The 21,762-nt window shown below is 49.7% G+C and overlaps 1 protein-coding gene across 2 annotated transcripts in view; it reads right to left on the bottom strand.

Moving 5' to 3' along the window:
- The window catches only part of ASTN2 (astrotactin 2), a 708,908-nt gene that overhangs the window by 411,038 nt on the left and 276,108 nt on the right, over positions 1–21,762 (bottom strand). For both annotated transcript variants that reach the window (XM_075015031.1, XM_075015030.1), the window contains exon 6: positions 16,630–16,776. In XM_075015031.1, coding sequence (XP_074871132.1) covers positions 16,630–16,776 — 147 coding nt within the window. The remainder of the gene's footprint in view (positions 1–16,629; positions 16,777–21,762) is intronic.

Below are 21,762 nucleotides of genomic sequence, written 5' to 3'. Positions count from 1 at the left end.
CTTCATGTGCTGGCGGCGTGATTCTAGAGGACACTGCTGCGGTAAAGACATTAAAAAAGGAGCCTGAGGGCTCCTCCACCTCCTCAGTTTCCTGCCCCAAGTTAGAGGCCACCATCTTTAAAAGATCCTGTGACTCTTGGCATTATACTGGGGGACTCTGGAGGGGAGGCCCACAGTAGCTTCACTAGGGGATGAGGAGAACTATGGCAGTATCATGGATGGCACTTCCTCTGGGGCCTGCTCTGTTTGGCCTTCTCCCCCGCTTGTTGTACCTGAAGGATCTCGGCTACCAAAGCTTCCATCTATAGTGGGCGGGAGACACGGCTGATGGCCTAGCAGAGCCTACTGAGGCCACCTTAGCATTGGGCTAACTGCGTAAAGCCCCAAGTGTTCCATTGCTACAACTCTGGTCATTGGCCCTGAGGCCAGGACAAATCTTGTGGTGCCATGGGGAGAACAGGTGCTAGTAAGGGAGGACCTTGACCCACATGTAGGGGTTCTTGGTCCAATTCAGAGGCCCAAGATGGGAGGGGGCATCCACTAATGACCTGGACTACATGGAAACCAAGTGCAACACTGTGCTCCAACTAGGATCTCTGTGCAGGTGCTGACCCATCTCATTGAGATCCCAGCAGCAGCATTCACCAGATCCATACTGACACCTTGACAGGGGACACTGAATGTTCCCAGATAGGTGCCAATTGATGGAGTGGGAACGGGAGCACAACCTACATCATGATGTGGAGTATTGATGCTGGCGCAGTGGTCAGCAACTGGAATCAAGTCACAGAGGAAGAGATCCTCTGATCCGTGCTGCATCAATAGGGGAACCACGCACGTTCATGGTACCAGGACCGTGAGGATAAGCATGTCTCAAGAGGTTGACTCCACCATGCCAGGGCCAGTGCCTCAAGCCCACAGAATAGCATCCAGAATATAGAGATTGATATCTAAGGCTCCCACTGAGGGGAAACCCAGTGTCCTGAGTGCAGAGCCTCTGGGAGGGCGAATGCTGGCAGGACACTCTCTGAGGCGGTGTGTTGAGCTGCACAGATGGGAACCAAGGAGGGGGTCCCACGTCAGGCTCACCCTGAGATCTGCGACCTGTAATCAGTCTGTGCTGCACCATGAGGGACAAGATGTCCTGGGCCACCTTAATGGGCTCTGAAGTCAACAGAAGATAGAGGTGCTAGACTCCAGTGCCACTACCTGGGGTGGCCGATACCTCTCTGGGAGAGAAATTCCACTCTCCTGAACCTGTGGCCCGATTCCCACTTGGAAGCGGTGAGCTGCTCTTTGTGGGTCTAGGCTTGCCACCTGCCCTCATCTCTTCCTGGCAAGCAGGAGGTCGACCTTGCTGGGTGGTGCGGGGCAGGCAAATTTTCACCATCCTGTCGACAGTACTGCCTGGGCACTCTACACTGAGGTCGTAGTGCTGGGCATGGAGTCCAATCTCATCCCCTCTGGAATCCATGTCCGTGCTGACTCCATAAGATGTGTGTTTAGACAAACACCCAATTCTTCCTTTGTGCGTGGTTTAAAGCTCTTGCAGATGTCATACGTGTCATGAAGGTGAATATCTCCCAAGTACCGCAGACAATTATCATAGGGATCATTGACTGGCATAGGCTTTCTACGCTGTTCACAGATCTTAAACTCGTGGGACTGGGGCATGTACCCTCCCAAGGCTAAGTCCCAACAGGGCCACTAACAACCTTATACCTTAATAAAGGGAACTCTACTAAACTAAAAACTGTAACTCAAAGTTCACAGTGAAGACATGGGAAGGTGAATGGATGAAGTAAGAGAACAGTCCATGCACTGTCACTGGTGGTAAGAACCCACTGAGTGGTGGTGGAGAGGGGGCGCTAGCAGCGCCCCTTTACTTTTCTAAATGGGTGCCACCTTAGGGGGTGCCAGAGCTGGTTCCCTGAGGGTACTGCTAAGGGAAAAACTTTCAGCACCAGTGTATGTGGTGAACACACACGCCCACACTCTAATTTGGAATGGACATAAGCAGGCACCCCCCCCACACACACCCTCTACTTTGGAATGGACATGAGCAAGCACTTGAAGAATGCAACAATTCTGGAGCGGTGCACAGTGTCTCTCCATATAATCAAGTAGTGACTGATGTGGCCTTTCTCTGCTAGCCATGACAAATGAGAAAGAGGCAGAGGCAAAAAGAGCATGGCTGGTATGGAGCACTGCAGCATGGACCCACGTATGTCTTTTGGCCTCGAACACTGCTGTTTCCCAGATCTACAGGGTCTACAGAGAGTTCAGGCTACTGTTTTGTTTAGGTTCCCCTCCCTCAAATGCTGATCAAAGCCAAGTCAGCTGAGGCAGCATCAAAAGTTCACGTTTCTCATCCCGAGGTCTCCTTCCAAGTTCAAGACTGCTCGAGCCTTCACAAAAGAGGCTTGAAGTTTTGAAATTTCAAAAATTATTTTCCAAGAACAAAATGGGATAAAACAGCTCAGAACACCAATCTCTGACTAGGGGACAGGAAAAATCACCGAAAAGGCAGCCAGAATGGGTAGGCTTCTTAACTCTTTATCTCTTTTTTTTTAAGAGAGACAGATCAAAAGTAACATTTTTTACTTCCACTTAAGAAATGTATTTCCCCAGCTTTGTCTCTTTTAGCCCATTGCTACTTCTTGACCAGCCCAACTCCTCTTGATCTAAAATGAGCATTTCTTGTCTGACTGCTGTGGCAGGTCATATTAAGCCCCTTTCTTAAGGCTTCTGCCCTTCTAGCAAAGGCCCAGTTATGGAGTTATATAGGATGGTTAAAACAAAAAGAGGCAAAAACTACAGAAGAGATCATATCCATTTGTTTCATTACTGTAGCATTAATGCACCAGCACATCAAGGTAATAGGTTACTATGCAACCATGGGTACTGTAGACCCTCAACTTGTGCAGGAATTGCATTCCCAGGAAACCAGGGGTTATTCGATATTCACTCAAGTCGAGTGGGGTGCGACCATCAGCTCAGCCCCAGCTGTCACCGGCTGAACCTCCCTCCCCACAGCGGCAGCAGCAGCTGGGGCTGAGCTGGAGGAGAAAGTGCTCCACCAGCTCTCTTCCCCCATGACGGGGGATCCCCTGCCCCCTCTACCACCCCCCCGGCAGCTCCCTGAGGCTGGAGCTTCTGCTGGGGTCCCCCTCTAATCACACTAAAACAAGGTACGCGTAAGTCAAATGGGCTGTCTCAGGGGTCTACTGTACTTGGGGAAAAAACACTGACATGTCAATGGAAAACTACTATTGGCATCCCTATGAAAAAGGATTGGCTTCTCCACCCTGGGAAACAACCATCCACTGCCCTCTGACTAGCCCTTTCCCATCCCTCTACATATAACACTGTGAAAGTGCATTTTCTTGCTCAAAGTCATCACAGAGAAGCAGCCAAGGGAGTCCCATCCCTGCTGTGATCCAAAATACCATAACCTGGCAGAGAGAACTGAGATGCGGGAGGAGGAATCGTCCACAGATCACCCCATGTGCTAGCAAATTGGACCATCCCTTCGGGAGAGTGGGACATTCACTCTGCAGCCTCTTTGAACACCCTGGTGGCGGGGAGAGCATCCTCCCTCCCTGAAGGCACCTCCCCACTCTTTGGGGTAGAAAGCAGCATTTAGTCCTCAGTCAGCTCTGGGAGCGATTGTGTAGATCACCCACATTCATTGCACAAAGGGGCCCAAATCGAATCCCCCAGTTGAATAGTGTGAGCTGTGCTCCCTAGGATTGCAAGGGGAGCACGTACAGGGAGGAGGCGAGAACTGGACTGAGATTTGAGGGGGAGGGGCTTGGAACCCAGATCCAAGTCACTGACTGTAGTTCACATCTGTTACTTAAAGGGCCAAGACTAGATCCAAACATGCCCAAACTCGGTGCAAATTCAGACCCCAGGACGCTGTGGCTTGAGGCCATTGTTAATTACCATATTTCACATGCCAGCCAAAGCTGGAGCCAGTGAAGAGTCTCCACAAGTTTTAAATTAGTGATTAAAACCGGTGTATTTCTACAGCTGACACCAGGACTATTTCTCCCGCAGGAGAAACTGAGCTGCATTTTTAATTGTTAACGCTCTCTTTATGGACAATTTTCGGTACCGTTGGCAGCGAGTCTCTCGGTTTTGCTGGAAATTAATCTGTTCTTGACATTGTCTATGGAGTACTTTGCAGAGGCAGTTTCTGTAACAAACCCCCCTCACTAGGTTATAACCATGCCCCTCATGCTGTCCCCCACTGCCTTTTGTTAATCTTGCTCTATTTGGGGAAGGAGTCTGCATGACATCCTGGATCCCAGCACACGGCTGCTGCCAGCTCCTCCCTATGAACCCTGCCTGGAAGCACGTAGCCAAAACCATCTAGTTCTAGAGTCTGCCCCTAGGCAAATGCTCAACGTCAGCTGCAATGGGGAGTCCTGCCAGAATAAAGATGCCAGAGCTGGGCTCAAGGTGGCATAATTCCAATGAGTGCAGGGGAAGACTCTCTCAGCGGCACGTTCCCCTCAGTAACTGACAAAACTAGGGCACATGCAGCTGTTCCACCTCCTCTCCCCTGAACCAACAGGATTTGGCAAGTCCAGACTTCAGGTCCATCCAGTGACCCAGGCTGCTGCCCACTGCACATTCATTATCAGCCCCTCAACTGCATGTTTCCAGGTAAGGTCTCTGCCTCTCCTGGAATTCCATCAGAACAGAAATACTGGGTGAGTCCACAGGTCCATCCAGCCCAGTATCCTGTCTTCCTGTCAGTGCCAGGTGCCACAGAGGAACAAACAGAACAGGTAATCATTAAGTGATCCATCCCCCGTCACCCATTTCAAGCTTCCGACAGGGGCTAAGGGGGCCACCATGCCTACCCATCCTGGCTAATAGCCATTGATGGACCTAACCCCCCTGAAATGTGTCTAGCTCTGTTAAAGTCCTGGTCTTCACATCTTCTGGCAAGGAGTTCCACAGTTTGACTGTGCATTGTATGGAAAAATGCTTCCTTATGTTTGTTTTAAACCTGCTACTTATTATTTCATTTGGTGATACCTAGTTATTGTGTCATGGAAACATAAAAAAAAATCCTTTTTTACTTCCTCAGCATCAGTCATGATTTTACACACCTCTGTCATAGCCCACTTTAGTCTCCTCTTTTTTAAGCTGAAAAGTCCCAGTCTTTTAAATCTCTCTCAGATGACATCTATTCCAAACCCCTCATCTTTTTTGTTGCCCTTTCCTGATTTTTCTTCCAGTGCCAAAATATCTTTTTTATATATGAGGCAGACACATCTGCACACAATATTAAAGATGTGGGTGTAAAATGGATTAATATAGAGGCAATAAAATATTCTCTGCCTTGTTCCCTGTCCCGTTTTTAATAATTCCTAACATTCTATTGGCTTTTTTGACTGCTGCCGTGCATTGAGAAGATGTGTTCAGAGAACTATCTACAATGACTCCAAGATCTCTTGAGTTGCAATAGCTAATTTACTTCCCATCATTTTATATGTGCATTTGGGATTATGTTTTCCTATGCGCATTACTTTGCATTTATCAGCCTTAAAATTCACCTGCTGTTTTGTTGCCTGGTCACCTACTTTTGTGACAACCCTTCAAAGTCTGCTTTGGACTTAACTGTCTGGAGCAGTTTAACATCATCTGCAATTTTGGCCATCTAACTGTTTACCCCTTTCTCCAAATCATTTCTGAACATGTTTGTTTATGAATATCCCACCTCTATCCAGAGCTTACAAAGGCTGGTATTCCCCCAGCCCCCGATTATTCTATCATCAGTAGAATCTGAAGTTCCTCATTTAGCCCATTTGAACCCAATGGAGGCTGAAAATGAATTCAGATTGCCAAAGGAAAGCTTCCAGGTAATTCTCAGTGTCTCTCAACTCTCACTGAACAGCCATGGGCCACTTCCCAACTACATCCTCTGGAAGCTGGACAATAGTTCAGACATATCTGTCCTCACTCTAATTGTTCTGCAATGTTAACGAAGGCCAGGCTACCATAAAGGTTCAAACAAGATACATCTGCATGTCAACAGAACAGATTTTGAAGTCAGGCACCAAGAGCAAACATCCTCTCTGCTGCACAGTGGAAAGGAGAGAGTGAATGAGATGTGTACACTGGCTATTATATGGAAGACAAGAAAGACAAGTGATGCTCCGCACTCATTAGGAGAGGAGAATAAGAGATCCAGGATGTCTCTTGCTGAAGGATTATTTTTAAATGTCTGTATGTCCCTGTAAAAACCAGGAATATCCTTCTTCCATTTTTTTCAAAGTAAATAAGGCTTTTGTTCCATGATTTGCAACCCTTCCCTGTTGACCAGCTGCAGAAATTAACAACAAACCAGTTGTACATGCGTATTCCAGAAGGGCCTTCCCCACCCATTATGCACTTGACATGCTGCTGTGCTATTTTATTCCTCTCTGACCATTAAGGTTCCCAGGAAGCTGCCCTTTGCCCCAAGATGGCAAAACCTACCTGTGCACCTTTGAAATGTAAACTGACAAAGCTGAAGGTGCTGCCCTTAAGAAGGGGACCAAATTCCCAACCTCCTAGCACCTATATATCCATTGCCTTAGACATGCCCACACTTGACAAGAAGGAAGCAAGGGATTCAGTGGGAGGTGTGTCAATGTCTATCTCCTCTGTGCTTAGAGAGTGAAGGAGAATGTGAGCCATGCTCACCTCCCTTCCTGACTGGATGGCTTGTGGCTGCTGCATGCAGCCATGTCTCTCATTTGCAGTAGGTAAGTCAATTTTTTTGAGAAAGGGAGGGGGAGACAGGCGCCCACGGAGAAGAGAACATCTTGGGATCAGAAACCTGTCAATGGAACAATAAAAACATGATGTACTTCAGTCTGCAGAATTTATTAGCTCTTCATACAAAAAGTGTTTGTGCCATAAAACAGCCTTTGAAACCCTTTGATGTGGGCTGATACAGCACACAAACTGATGCTAATACTTAGAATGAGCATCTAAGAATGCACCAGCTGTTTGCTTACAGTTCCTTACAAGCCAAGCGTATGTGGACAAGGCTCTGCTTTATTGTAGAAACTGAGATGACTTGATGATTAAGAGCCCGCATGTAGCTCACACGGTCACAGAAATGCAATGATGTTTAAGTCAAGCAACTCTCACATACGGTCTCCTGAACTGAAAGGTGTATCACCTGGGTCAGTCAGACTGAAGAGTGGCCCAAGAAGGGGAAAACACGGCTTGCTGGGACGTATTTGTACAGGGCTGTACATGGTTAAATGCAACAGCATGACTGCACATTCAGAGATCAGATGGAAAACCTGATTCAGAGTCTACCTAGTCCTGGAGATTTCAATGGGGTCTGAATGAGGGTCTAAGCAGGATACCAAGTGACAAGCAAACAGGAATTCGATTCCCTCTAGCAGTTTGCAGCAGCGAGACAGCTACGTGAAGGACTAAATCTTGCTCTTTTCACTGGAAGACCCACCCGAGAAGGTGGTGGGTTAACCCCAGATCTATCCTGGTGTCACTGACAGCAGAATTTAGCCACAATGCCAGCAGCGGAAATTCAGGCAGTGCCTCAGATTGGGGGGAGGGTCTAACATTTGATGTTAATTGAAGATGCAAACGCATGTGCAGGGCATACTGTGCCCACAAGACTGAAACATCTGAGAAAACAAACTAATGCCTGGTGACCTCGCAGGACTATGGAAGAGCGAGTGCAATAAAACAATTTAAAGCAACAAATTTAATTAAAACCAAAATGAGAAGTTGTTGCAAGCTCAATGTTGCAGCTTGCGGAGCTCAGTCTGTCTTTGAGCCGGGGGGGACGTGAGCAGATGCCTGCAATTCCATAAGCAGAGAGGAGACATGAAACAATTAGAGATCAGAGGCATAGCAACCATGGATGTGGCATTCATGGGGGCCGGGGGGTGCATCTTATTTAAAGGGCTGCTCTCCTTTTAAGAGGGCAGTCCAAGGAGTTGACCTGGATCTAGAAAACCTCATGTGGTTTTCAGCCTGTGCCCCCACTCCATACTATTGGGACAGCTGGATTCAGCAGAGCACTCCAAGCTAACAGCAACTGGATTTAAGGAATGCCCTCAATTCTGGTCACCAGCATAGCTGTCCAAGAGCAGATGGGAAAAGCTGCCAACAGTGGAATCTGCCCCACTTGAAACAGGGGTAAAAGTGCATGGGTACAAACTACTGCTGATAGCTGTTCAGCTCATCTGCTCCAGGGCTTGCACAGTTACCAGCTACACAGGGGGCCAAAATGGGGTAAATCTCCAATGGGAGCAAAGCCTAAATATCTGGATGGAAGGGAGTCTCACAGGAGGGAGAGGGGTTGGCTCACCACCCTGATGATCTGAGAAAGGCCCCGCTCACCGGCTCACAGGCTGAGCAAAGACTATCTTTTCAGGAGATTTGCTGGAAAGTGGGCAGGACGCAGAAGGAAAGGGAGAATATGCTTCTTTCGCATACCATGATCCAGGTCTCTCTCCTTTGCGCTATTGCACATGTGCCTTGAGTTCTACAGGGAGACACCTTTGTCAAATCAAAGGCCCCTCCCAATGAAATATCAGTCCCTCCTCGCGTCTCAGAGACTTTCACTCCTCTCTTCCCCTAGCCCAGCAGAGGGAAACCCAGGCCCTACTGAACACAGTGAAAACAGGAGGGTTTAATTAACACCCCACTGCAAATGGCTGTGCTGCCAGGTTAGGTCCTCTACTGCCTCTTTCTCCAGACATGGTTTCTTTACAGGCAGCTCTTGTCACATATATCTCTACCTTTTAAACAATTCCTTACAAGAAAGAACCATCGTGAGTGCATAACTGAGGAGAGGCTAACATATTCCTAGGAGATTTTAGCAATTCAACCAAAGGGCTCTCTCTGTTTCATTCTGTTGTTGTTGTTCCCATCTTTCTTGCTGCTGATAAATGATGCTCTGAGTATCATGTCCAGGGGCAGAGTCTCACAAAAGCCACCGTATGTGACTTGATTACTGCAATCCCAGTCTGAAATTCCAATGTGCTCCAGGGGTGGGCAGTAGGATTTCTGAGTGTCTGACTATGTCAGATGGAAATATGGGAGCAAGTCCTCCAGGCAGGGCGTAGGGAGAGTAAGAGGGAGAAGGGAACCCCTTAAGCCCAGTGTTCCTTGTAAGCTGAGCACTTGAGCAGCCAACATATTTGGGTACCACCCAGCTGATTATCAAAGCACCCACAGCAGCAAGTGTCTCTGTTGGTGGTGCACATTTGCACATACTTTGGTGCGCATAAAATTTATTCCACCCAAGGATGGAAAAAATTAGAGGGAACCCTAGGAGGGAAGCTCCAGGAAGTCTCCCTCATGGAGTAGTACCTTAGTCATTTGGAGATGAGAGGTTGGGGCCTGCCCACTACCGAAATCGATGAGGGGATTCACAACCAGATCTCATAGAAAAAACATGCTGCCCTCAGGAGATTAGAATCCTGCTGAGGGAATCGGGGCCACCACAATCCCACCAGAGAGGCATTGGCAGCTGCCCCTAAAGCCGCCTCCTTGAAAGTGGACTGCACAGCACAGATGGAAGTCCCCGAAATGGTCATAGCAGCTTACAGCGTGAGAGGCAGGGCTTTCTTCGGGCTCGGCTTTCTGCAAGTTGCCTGCATGGCTTAGGCTGCGGGTTCGGGCAGAGTGGTAATTTCTGTCTGCATGCCCTGATTCTGCATCAGGAACCCACCACCCCACACTACCCAGGGGTGGTGTGGGATGTGCCATGAAGGTAGCAGTGCGGTACAGCAGGCAATCGGCTCACCCCTCGCTGTCCTTGTTCCTTTGCACTGCAATGATTTCAGTGCTATTATCTGTGCTCTACCACCTCCCTGAGCTTGGCAAGAACCAGCTTCCACCTAGGTAACAAGGGGCAGCTTGGCTGCATCTGACAAAACCCCACTCAGCATGAGGACTGATATTTTAAAAACCCTAATATACAAAAAAAGGAGAGGGCCTCCCAGAAAGCAGCAAGTCGCTGGTGCTCGGGCCTCTCCAACCTCTCTGACACCAGCAAGCTCTAGGAGGGGGATACAAGCTTGCAAATGACTTCTACTTATTTGGCTGCGCATAAAATTGAGACAGAGCAGCTGTAGAACCTGATACAGATTGAAACTCTCTAATCCATCTAAACCTCTCTCTCTCATCCAGCAACATCTGTAATTCGGCATGATTCTAGTCAGCCGGACAACTACTTATCATGGCTGTGGCCAAGTTTCCCATGGTCCCATAAAGTTTGTTTCCAGCCACTGGTCCTGGCTCTCAGCGTTCTGTGCTGTTATTTAGCTCTAGCTTACCCTTAAGTGTCTTCTACAAGCCCAGTAAGCAGTGGGAGTATTGGTAATGTGCTAGACAATACTGACCTCCCATTGTCCAGCAAATTCTCTTGTCCAGCACCGGTCAGGTCCCGAAGGCAAACAAAAGCAAGACAATGAACCGAGAGAGAGAGAAAGGCAATAAAGCCGGTTTGGTCCATTAAACCTGCCTGGCACAATGGGCTCTTCTCCACCCCCTTTTGCTTTCCCTTGACACCTTTATCCACTCCTGCTCCCCTCTGTGTCTGGACCGCAGCAGCTCCTATTTGCTCAGCCGTCTGATGCTGCAGCTTGTGCTAGGAGTGGCTTCTCTCTGTGGCCCTCACTGTGTGCCTTTTATCCAAGCTCGTTTGGCATGTGGCATATCTCAGCAAGCTCCTGTTAATCTGCTCCAAAAGGGTTTGATTTTGTCTGGCCTCTCTTTGAGAGTGCTTTTGGGAGAGCAGAGGCTGCTGGTGGTAGCAGCTGCACTGTCAGACTTGCTGTGGCTACTGGCATCTATTGAAGGATCATGTCTCAAAGGGGATCTCTGAGGCCATTCCAGCCTCCCACCTGGGGCTGTGTGGAACGAATGTGCCAGCTCTCCCTTTCTTCGTTGGTTGGCTTATCACCTGCAAACACCAAAGCACACTGTCGAAGGGGCCCTGAGTGCTGATGTTCATGGCAAGGTTTGAAAGAGGCTGGACACATGGTTATGGCTCCCACCAGATCTGCTTTCACACCCATCAAAGCTCCCTAAACTGGTCTAGACAGGGGAAGCTTGGGCTGGTGCCATTACACCCATTTAGCCAGAGAGGCAAGAAGCTCTGAGGAAGATGCACTGGTGCAAAAGAGGGCTTGAACTGGTGCAGGATAGCCCTGTGTGGGACTAGCGTACAGCCTGGCAGTGGGACCGGGCTAACCAGAGCAGGATGGGACCAGAACTACAAACAGTCTCACACATGGCTCTGTGGTGCAGCTCACCCTGGTAAAAAGCCAGGTCTAAGTCGTGACCCCTTCCCAAAGCAGGATATCTGCACGGCAATTTGCACCCATTTCTGCACACACAACCCAGCATAGGCCAGGCCTAGCACTAAGAGAGCTACGTGTTCCATCCTCCTTCTGCCCCCCAGGCCAATACCCCTCTTTCCATCCCACATCTTCACAGCAGCAGTGTACACTTGGTTTGCCACCCTCCTGCCCCTCTGTCCTCCACAAGAGAGATGAGGCTGCTGTCCAAACAGAAGAATTCGCCTTCGCTTTTACCTTGGCTATTCTCTTTGCCAAGGGGTGAAATTAGCAACAACCTGTGCTAAAGACAAGACAAGCAGAGAACACTTCCCTGGGCGTCATTCAGATTGCTCGCCCCACCTCAATTTTGTGATCTCTTTAAATGTTTTATAATAATTTGCTGCAAGCTGGGCACTGCCTTGAGATTTGCTGTTATTTAAAGAAAGGAAAGGCTCTCAGCACTTCTCCATTCTAAGGCCGGGCTTCTGAGCATGGGTGCATCTAAAGATGAGCAGCAGAGAGGTAGCCGTGTTAGTCTATAGCTTTGAGAACAACAAGAAGTCTTGTGCCACCTTATAGATGAAGCGGGTCTTTGTCCACGAAAGCTTATGCTCCAAAATATCTATTAGTCTATAAGGTGCCACAAGACTTCTTGTTGTTCTCTAAGGATGAGATTTCAGGAAAAGCACATCTTTGCTGCAACTTCTTTCTCTTGCTTTCCCTTCCCCGGAGCCAGTGACCACCCATCCCAGGACAAAAGTCAATACGTGTTTTCACGGTGCATAATTGTATTTTACTGCTTCATTACAGCTCTCGTTCCCCTTCTCCTGCAAATCTTTTCACCAGGCCGCTCACTGCTTTTTCTTTAGAAAAGTCATCTAGGCAGGATGGAAGATGACCTCGTGGCCCCCCACGTCCCTGTATTTCATTTCATTGTCATCTCTGATTGAAAGTTCTGGGGATTTGCACAATTTACAGCCCCCCGCTCCTCCTGCAGACAGACGTGTAACTGGCTCCTTTTTCACAGTGAAGAGCCCCTGCACATTTTGTTAATATTTTCCAAGGACACAACGTTACCAGATGAGCAGAACTGGGGAGGAGGAGGCATTACTCCTGGGTTCTAGTCACACTACAGCTTTGGTATAAAAGACTGATCACTCTGCTATAGAACTGGAAGGGACCTCGAGCAATCATCAAGTCCAGTCCCCTGCACTCACAGAAGGACCTATTACCATCTACATCATCCCTGGCAGGTATTTATCGAACCCGCCCCAGGTACCTGAAGGCTGTTATCATGAAACACATTTGAGGCCCTACAAGACTCAGACTCCCAGCTCCTAGCTTACAAGGCCAGTGCTCTAACCACTGAGCTATTCCTCCTGCCCCGTCAGTCTATGATTCTCAGCGAGATGCACCAGCTCTCTGGGCATCAGTTTAGCTGACCATGAATGAGGAATAACATCCACTTTCCTTCCAGGACTATGAAGCGTCTGGATGTGATTTGCTGCTAGGCACCCACACCGAGCCTAGCGCAGCATGGCCCAGAATTCCGAGCCCTACCAGAACATGCAGTGAGTGGTCATCTGTGAATACAGGTTTGACCTCTATGGGACCTGAGTGGTCCTGAAATAGGGATTTTGCCAGACCAGAAGGGGGTCAGTGCCCCCCTGCTGGCCACTGACCCCTGCTGCCAGGTTCCCCTATAGGCCATTGTCCTCCTCCCATTCACCAGCCCCTGACACTGGGCTCTGCTCTGGGTCCAGCAAGGCTCAGAGCCACTGGAACCCTGACGCCAGCCCAATTCTGGCTTCTCAGCCCTAGCCTTGGCCCCCTCCATGGCTGCAGCCACTACTGTCATTGTCTCCCTAGCTTGGCCACAGCTCCCAACCTGGCCACCATGTTCCAGACTGCCGCTGCTGGCTTCCCGGCACCAGCTCCTAGGCCCCTGCCACTGGCCCAGATGCAGTGCCGCCAGCCTTCTGACCACTGGACAAGCTGTGGCTGACTGGCCCTGGACAGAGCTCCCAGAGGCTGGACTCCCAGATGGTCCCTGCTGCCAGCCACCAGGGCTTTGTGCTCCAGAAACACCTGTGGTCCTGACAGAGCAGAGAGTCTCAGATTTCAGTGATTCAACCTGATTCAGCCTGAATTCTCTAAGTTCCTTGGAGGAAAGTGCATAAAGAAGAAGCAGCCACCTGTCTTATCAGGGCAAGGGTGCTTGTTTTTTTCCCTGTTCACTGAATACTCATGAATTATGCTCTATGGAAATGCCACCACCACTCACTCTAGCCAAACATCTATACGCTTTTTTAACACTATCTTTGAAGGCTGCAGAGAAGTAACTTGTTTCGTTTTGACATCTATTTTACACACACACCCTCTCCCTGTTCTCAACACTGATTTTTTCCATCTTCAACCTACACCTTCAACACTGAAAGACAGGCAGTGTTGCTGGTAAGAGCCCGAAGATTTGCTTTTTATAGGGTATCCAGCGTGTGCCAAGGCAGGATTTCCAAAGGTTAGCCTGGAAGTAGCATTCTCACGACTTGTGTCTAAAGTTGCAAGACAAATAACTGCCCACCTCCGTACCCTACAACATGGAGGTCAATCTGGGCTGAATTTTAAAGCCCAGCAGCTATTCAAAGGGTCCTAGGACTCCAGTGCAACCCTTCACCCCCTGCCCCCTGCTGGTGTGCCTGACTATGTCAGAGGGGAACAACAAGAAGTCCTGTGGCACCTTATAGACAAATAGATATTTTGGAGCATAAGCTTTCGTGGGCAAAGACCTGCTTCATCAGATGCATGATTGGTTGGGACAGTTTCCAGAGGGGTATTTAAAGAGTGGGGTCCCAGTAAAAGGGAGGGCCAGCTCTGGAAACCCCTCCCCTTCACTCATGCATCTGATGAAGCGGGTCTTTACCCACGAAAGCTTATGCTCCAAAATATCTGTTAGTCTATAAGGTGCCACAGGACTTCTCGTTGTTCTCGAAGATACAGACTAACACAGCAACCTCTCTGATATACGTCAGAGGGGCAATACTGAATTCTTTGTATTGGGGTATAAACAGAGAGCTCAGCGGGAGTGGCTTTGTCTAGCCTTGGGAGGAATGGAATGTCCTGCTGTTCACTGAGCTGGCCCATTGTTAGAGGCGTATGTGGACTGCTGGTCCAGCAGAATCTGCAGGATACGAGGATGCTGCTTTGTCACCATTAAACTTGTTGTGTGCCTTTGTCCCTTAACAGGTCTGCTGTTCCGGCTGTCTGCACAGGGAAAGGCTTACAGCAGGTGTGGACCCTAAGCCCCAGGGTTGGGCTGTGTGGTCCATTTGAGATTCTGTGAGGGAGTCCAACACTATGAATTCATTCTGAAGCCAAAGAGAACCATCATGAGCAGTTTGTCTGAACCCTGCCCAGCACAGGCAAGAGCACTATGCCCAGTGGTGTACACGTGTTATCTGCACTTGGTCCCTTCCAGGGTCACATACTGTTCCTGCTTCTCAAGCATTTGTCCTCTCAGCCAACGCCAGCACCTCCCCAGTCTACCGGGAGCTCAGCAGCACAGGCTGGGTGCAAGTTATGAGTGACTGCCGCTGCCTACGCAGCACCTGACTGTGCCCAGCACGTTTCTCTCAGACATAAGACCAGCCCCAGCCTCTCCCAGGCAGGAAGGAAAGCATAGGGGCTGAAGAATTGGAAGCGACTGAATAATGGGTCCCAGCTTCAGGAAGAAAATGAAATTTGCCCTCGTGTTACTGAAAAGTTACACTTGACGCTCACTGCATATTATATGGAAAAGGTCAGGGAAACAACAGACACAAGGAGCCAAGCTGGCGAAAGCAATAACTAATGACAGCCGCCTTTGTCTAATTCTTCCCAGCCTCTCGCTCATCGCTCAAACATGGGCGAGTTCTTCGGAGAGGCAAGGCCCAAAGACAAACAGCTTCTCTGCTGGGAGGGAGACCGTCTGTTCAACTTCCCGGGGTCTGCCCATGCATCCCGTCAGAGCAGGCATGGATTTCAGCCAGACACCAAACTAAAAACTAAGGTGGGAGAAGATTTTCCCCTCCCCTTTGTGCCATCAGCTATACACTTAGGTTCTGGCTCCATGGGGCTATCATTTCTTGGTCTGAATTGGCTCTGTATGGAAAGCTGGGGCAGCATCCCATGAGGCACAACTAGAATGCAGTCAGCAGCTCTGATGCTGGCGGGGAGGGAGAGAAGGGATCTCAAATGAAAGCCGAGCAGCTCTGATGCCAAAAATATAAATGTAACATACAAGGATGTCCCTCTCCCACACAACCAAACCCACCAATCACTCCAAACTCTGTGCGTCTGCCTCACAACCTCCCCACCCAGTGCACACGCGCGAGGGAATGCACTGCTGCTGAGGGCTTGCCTAGCCCCAAAGACTCAACCCTTCCAGTCCTGCCAAATGATAAGTACGTGCCAGCAAAGCGTGACACAGCACTGAGCCTCTGCCACATCCCAGAGGGACCCCTCCCTGGGGATGGAGCAGCATAGTCCAGGGGTGGCTCTTTGAGCAATGAAATGGGGTTCCTGCTCAGAGCCACGTGCCAGGAGAGCCATCCACCACTCTGTGCACACGCCCCAGTGCCTGGTGGGAGAAGCATGTGGCAGCAGCAGCAGCTCCAGTGAGTCACCAATATCAAGCATGAACAGGGGGCCGGGGCTGCCTGGGAGAAGGGTACTGAGTCTGAGCAATGTGTGGGGGAGAGTGCCTGGCTCTGGGAGAGGTGGAGAGCACTGAGCCATTTATTCTTCTCTATCTATTTTACAGAGATAGACAGACAGACAGACAGACAGATAGAGTGTATGGGGATAGATAGATAGACAGACAGACAGATAGATAGATAAAGTGTATGGGGACAGACAGAGACAGACAGACAGACAGAGTGTATGGCGACAGACAGACAGACAGACAGACAGAGACAGACAGACAGAGTGTATGGGGACGGACAGACAGACAGACAGACAGATATGGCTCTTTGCACTCTGTTCATGACTCTTGGTTCCTAATTGGTTGGCCACTCCACTAGGAGAGTCAAAATGTGTGTTAGGGTCAGCATGAGCAGTGGGTGGGGGGAGTTAGTGTCCTATAACAGATGGTACAAGGTGTTTTTCTAGGCCCGCCCAGCACTGAGGAATCAAGTGGGTGGTGGGAAGTCCCCTGGAGGATGTTGGTGGAAGAAAGCTCTTAGAGCTCCATGGACTGGACTGGCTTTGGAGATGCCAGTGTCCCAAGAGGCCACAGGTGTCATTCCTGGGGTCTTACCGTCTGCAATGAAGTGCTCGGGCACATGAAGAGTCACCTTCACCGTCAAAGGGCAGGATGGCTGCGTGCCACACACCATGGCCAGAACGCAGGAGCTGACAGCGATCAGCGTCAGGGCTGTCTTGTTCACTGGACTCTTCAAAGAGCCTGAAAGGCAAACAGACATGCTTGTATCCATGTAGCCCCCCATGCGGGGAGAGCAGCTGCCACAGGAAGGGAAAGATGTGGCTCCAATTCACCTCTAAGCCATCATGAGCAGCACAAATGGCCAAGAGCAATCATATCTAACTCTTTGGGTCCTCTGTTTCTGGATATTACCCCTCCACACAGACTAAGCACTTCACAGTCTCTGTAGGGTTTTAGCCTTACAACAAGCTTCTGAGGTAGGAAGGGCTGTTCCCATTTTACAGATGGGGAGCCAAGGCACAGGGCAGATCCAGTGACTTATCTGAACTCAGGGAAGTCTGACGCTGAGCCAAGCATTGTACCCAGGTTTTCCTAATCCCCCTGCAATGCCTTGTCTACTCAACCAGTCACCTGCCTCGGTTTCCCTCATCTCTCACTTCTGGAGAACACCTACCTGCTGGCCCCCTGTGTGGCTGTGAGGCTAGATTCATCAGAAACTGTGCAAAGCTTCCACTAGGTTTTACTATAAAGATGCCTCCGTTACTGATGCCTCATGCTGAAAGGCACTGCAGTTAAAAGCAAGCCACGTCTGAAAAAATATCACTTCAGTGGTGTTAAAGTCTAAAGAACATTTCGTGTGTGTCTGCCTAGCACACTAAGCCTGAGCTCTGACTCAGGTTTTAGCCTAAGCACTCCCCAGTCCACACAGGAATCTGTCTGACTCAGGTCAGTGAACACTGAAGAGGGCCCTAGGACCCTGCTGGGGGCAGGGGGAGGATCAAACCCCACACTGCTCTGTGACTCAGGCCCAAGGCCTGCACTGCTGCAGTGGGGATGCAGAGCAGGCTGCAGACGTGAACCAGGTGTGTGTAATGCCACATGGTCCTGGTGGCACAGCAGGGAGACCCAGTTCCAGCTGCTGTAAATCCAGGTTGCTAATGCTGGGTGGATGATCAAGCTTGGAAACGGCCTCCCATCAGCAGGAATGGACAATCACAGAACAGCTTGAGACACTCCCCCATCCCAACAGCCCCCTCAACTCCTTGGGAAACAGACACCCCACCCTGCAGCTCCTGCCTCTCCCAGGGGAGTTAAAGCAGCCACCCCTCAGAGTAGCTCCCACACCTTCCTCCACTCCTGCCTCTGCCTCTTTCTGTCCCACCCCACTCCACTCCTGGGACAAGCTGTTCTGCAGGGAGGGGGCCCTGCAGCACCATGTGACCCCACATCCCCCCACATGTTGCCCCTGTTGGAAACGCTAGTGCACAAGCCGAGGTCCCCCAGACTCAGGTTACGAATACCCTGGAGACATACCCCCAATGTCTTTATGTCAGTGCTTTTCCACGCCGTTACCTCCGGCATTGGTTGCAATCCTTAGATACAGTCCCCCAGAAGTGGGGGGCAATTCCAGATGCTCCACTTCTCAGCTGCCCCAACCTGAGCCACTTTAAAGGGGGTTTGCTTTCAGAGCGTTAAGTGCTTGCAAATGTGACTTCTTCAAAGTGCTTTAAGTTGGGCACGAGCAACCCAAGCTCTCCCCTCCCCATCACTCCTCATGTACGGAAATGCAGACAAATTTTCATAACTACTGAATCAGTTGTCTTCACACTTGGCTTGCTTTGGATATTTTGTTGAGTCTTAAAAATAACAAGTGAAGTCTCAAGGCTGTCTCCAGTGTGCTATCATTAACTACACCTAGTGCTGTACAATTGGATGCTATTACATCTTGCACTAATTACAACGTGCTGCCTAGGTGCTAATTATTAACATCCCTACACTTCCTGACATTGAACAGTCAACTCAAGGAGCAAGAAAACAACCCGTGCAGAGCAAACCAGAGCCAGTGGATGTTACAAGGGGAGTTTTATGTTATAGATGTTTATTGCTTCTCTCAAAACGCAGCTACAAAGGGACTCCCTGAAAGGGTTGTTTTGAATATTTTCCCACAGTAGCAAGAGAGACTCCTGTTCAGGCCAACAACACATGAAGGACCCCAATCCCAGCCAGACCCAGAGTAATGCGTGGGTCACACTGAGCCCTCCCTCAATCTCTGTGGGCCATGTGTCTAACATCACAGAGGGCAGAGGGTTAATACCTCAACAGAAATTCAGGTGCAGGCATGCCTCTGCAAAGAGAGAGCCCAGCTCAGCAGCTGCCACAAATAATGCCCTGTCTCAGCTTGGACTGTGGCACAGGGTGAGCATGGCTGCCTTGACTCCAATATATTTTAGTGGAGGGGATAACGTGAAAGAACCCAGTGGTTTGCAGCTCAGGAGCTGGCATGGGGACAGAATCAGCCATGAAATCCTGAAGCATAACAGGGTGGCAAGGAGGCCCAGCAAGGTCTTTGGTTCACTGGCTTTCTCATGAGAGGCCAATTCATTAGCTAACTACAATGGAAGGGAATGGACACAGTCAACGAGCTGGTGAATCATGGGGGTCGGTGGACTGTCCCAAGAAACGCAATGTGGACCAATGTCTCCTTTTGGGACAAGTGACGAAATGCCACTACCATCAGCCAGCTGCTTGGCACTCCAGGCTGAAAGGAGCCTGTGGTGCTCACCCACTGCTCCAAGAGGCACTGTCACAATTGGCACCCATGCAGTCCCTCTCCAGAGAGACCAAACAGTGCGTGGGCCACTAAGAACAAGTCCCCCTCTCGCTGGCGGCAGCCCTGGGACATGTTAGCAGGGCAAGGAGGAGAAGCATGCGTTGTAGCTGTTCTTGGTCAGAAGAATTCATGCTCCAGGGTGATCCTATTAACAGATTGCACCAGCACTGAAATTCACCTACGACCACCTTGCATTTAGCGGTTCTGGGATGTTTGGGATGCAGCCCTGTAGCATCGTGGAACTTTTCTGAGACAATAAAGACAATCAAGCGAGAGCACAGATCTTCAATGTACTTGAGCCATCATGCAGACTCTCTGAGAGTGACAGAAAGCACTGAATTCCCAGCAGAGCTGATTCCATTTCTGTTCAGAATTCAGCGGCAGCTATTGATGTCTGGAACTCAGTCTGCTTTCCAATCCCCATCTCCGCACAATCCCATCATCTGCAAAGTGAGACTCGAAATGCATTTGATCGAAAACACTAAGAGAAACATCCACCAATATACTCTGTGCTCTTTGCTTCATAATTCAATCGACCATGCTTGGAGAAATACTGGGGTGAGAACAGAGAATCACCTTTACTTTGGATTCAGAGTCAAAGCCAAATATGAAGCTAATGGGAAGATATGCACCAGAAACGCAGAGGTTGGGTTTTATGTGGTTTTGGTTCTTTGAAGCACCCCGGGGGTTTGCAAACAAATTTTAGGGCTCAGGAAGGGGTGCAGCACTGAATGAGAACCGCTGATCTGCTGGACAGCTCCCTGCAACAGGGGACAGAAGAGTCAGGAAATGGGTATTTTACACAATGTTTTACATTCCATGTGTCCCCACAGACCTGCATAAGCACTTGCCTCACTTCCAAGCCAACACAACACCCAAACATCTAGCTCAGCAACCAACCTGCTGGGTGAGCTTGAGAAAGCCACTTCCCTCCTCTGTGCCTCCTTTCCCTGCCGTGTTTCTGTAGCTCAGCGATGGGCAACCGAGGCTAGTGAGCAAGCTGCAGGAGTGGCACTCCTTTCGCTCAGCGAGCTGCAAGAACGTCACGACCAAAGTGGTCTCCTGGAGCAGGGAGCTTTGCTAACTCTGCTTGTAAACCAAGGATTTGTGGGTGTGCAGACTGACCTGTAGCAGCACTTTGATGGGAAGCACAGGGAGCACATGGCTCTCACCGTTAATGCTTTGTGCAATCACCACATACCTCACTTTACGGTCTCTTGCCTTATGGAAACTAGTGGAATCTGGCAACCCTGCACAGGGGTAACAGTAAACAAAAGGTTTCACAGGCCACACACACAACCCCGAGGGGTCACTGGTCACCCACCATTGTTTTAGATTACAAACCTCCAAGGCACTGTCTTGCCTATATGGCCATGTGACCAATCCTGGTTGGTGCCCCTAGATGCTTTTGTAACAGACACACATTGGTGAGAGCGGAAACATTTGAGCCACAACAGATTAGAGAGTATTGGCAAATTTGTATTAATTTGCCCTTATAAAGCCCCTTTCAGCCCAGGATCTTCAAGGGCTTTAGAAACATTAACCCCAAATGCCAAGGAGATAGGCCAGGGTCACCCCACCCCCCTTCGACAAGTAAATGGAGTCACAGGTAAGGTGGTTTGCCAAAGATCACAAAATAAGTCAGTGGAAGGGCCAGGAGTACAGAAACTGGGGGTCCTGACTCCCAATCTCCTGGGTTGTCAGTAGCGTTCTCTCTATTACCCCCATCCATGAGCAGAATACACTTTGTTAAGTGCCCCAAGGCATGTGCAGATGTGCCCCACTGTAGAAACACACACTGCCCACTGGGGGTGCTCTGCTCATCAGCTGGGAGCCACCTGAATCTCTCCCAGTTGGCCACTCACGCACTCAGCTTACAGGGAAGCCAGGGTCCCGGAGTGCAGCATGTGCCCCACTCATGCCTGGGCTTTTGCTGTTCCACCCATTCGCTTCACAACCTTTTTTTTTTTTTAAGCAAGTGGCACGCAAACCAAAAGACTTTTGTCAGCTGCTGCACCAAACCCAACGGCCTCTTTTTCTGGGGGAGAAGCTAAAAGCTGGAGCTAGGGAGAGGACTAAGCATCTGGATGAGCTCCTAGCGGATGGGGTTCAATGCAGGAGGGAAGGACCAATCTACAGCAGCTCTCAGACCACTGCTGCTCCCCCCACGTCCTCTTCCCCCATCCTGCTCCATTTTCCTGCTGGCTTCCATCATGTGTATCTAATTACCAACAGCCAGAACAGTAAACACCATCGCCCAAAGGTGGGAGGGGGAGGGGGTTCTGTTCAACTGAGCCTCAACAACGGGGCTTGTGTTTGAGTAGAAATTGGATTTCCAACGCAGCTCTTCAGTGCTTGAGGCCAGTCTGCTGCCAGGTTCTAAGCAGCGTTAACCG

This window comes from Carettochelys insculpta, chromosome 21 (genome assembly GCF_033958435.1).
Source record: "Carettochelys insculpta isolate YL-2023 chromosome 21, ASM3395843v1, whole genome shotgun sequence".
NCBI classification, from domain to species: Eukaryota; Metazoa; Chordata; order Testudines; family Carettochelyidae; genus Carettochelys; species Carettochelys insculpta.
The sequence above is the reverse complement of the archived record's forward strand: the minus strand, read 5'-3'. Positions and strand labels throughout refer to the sequence as shown.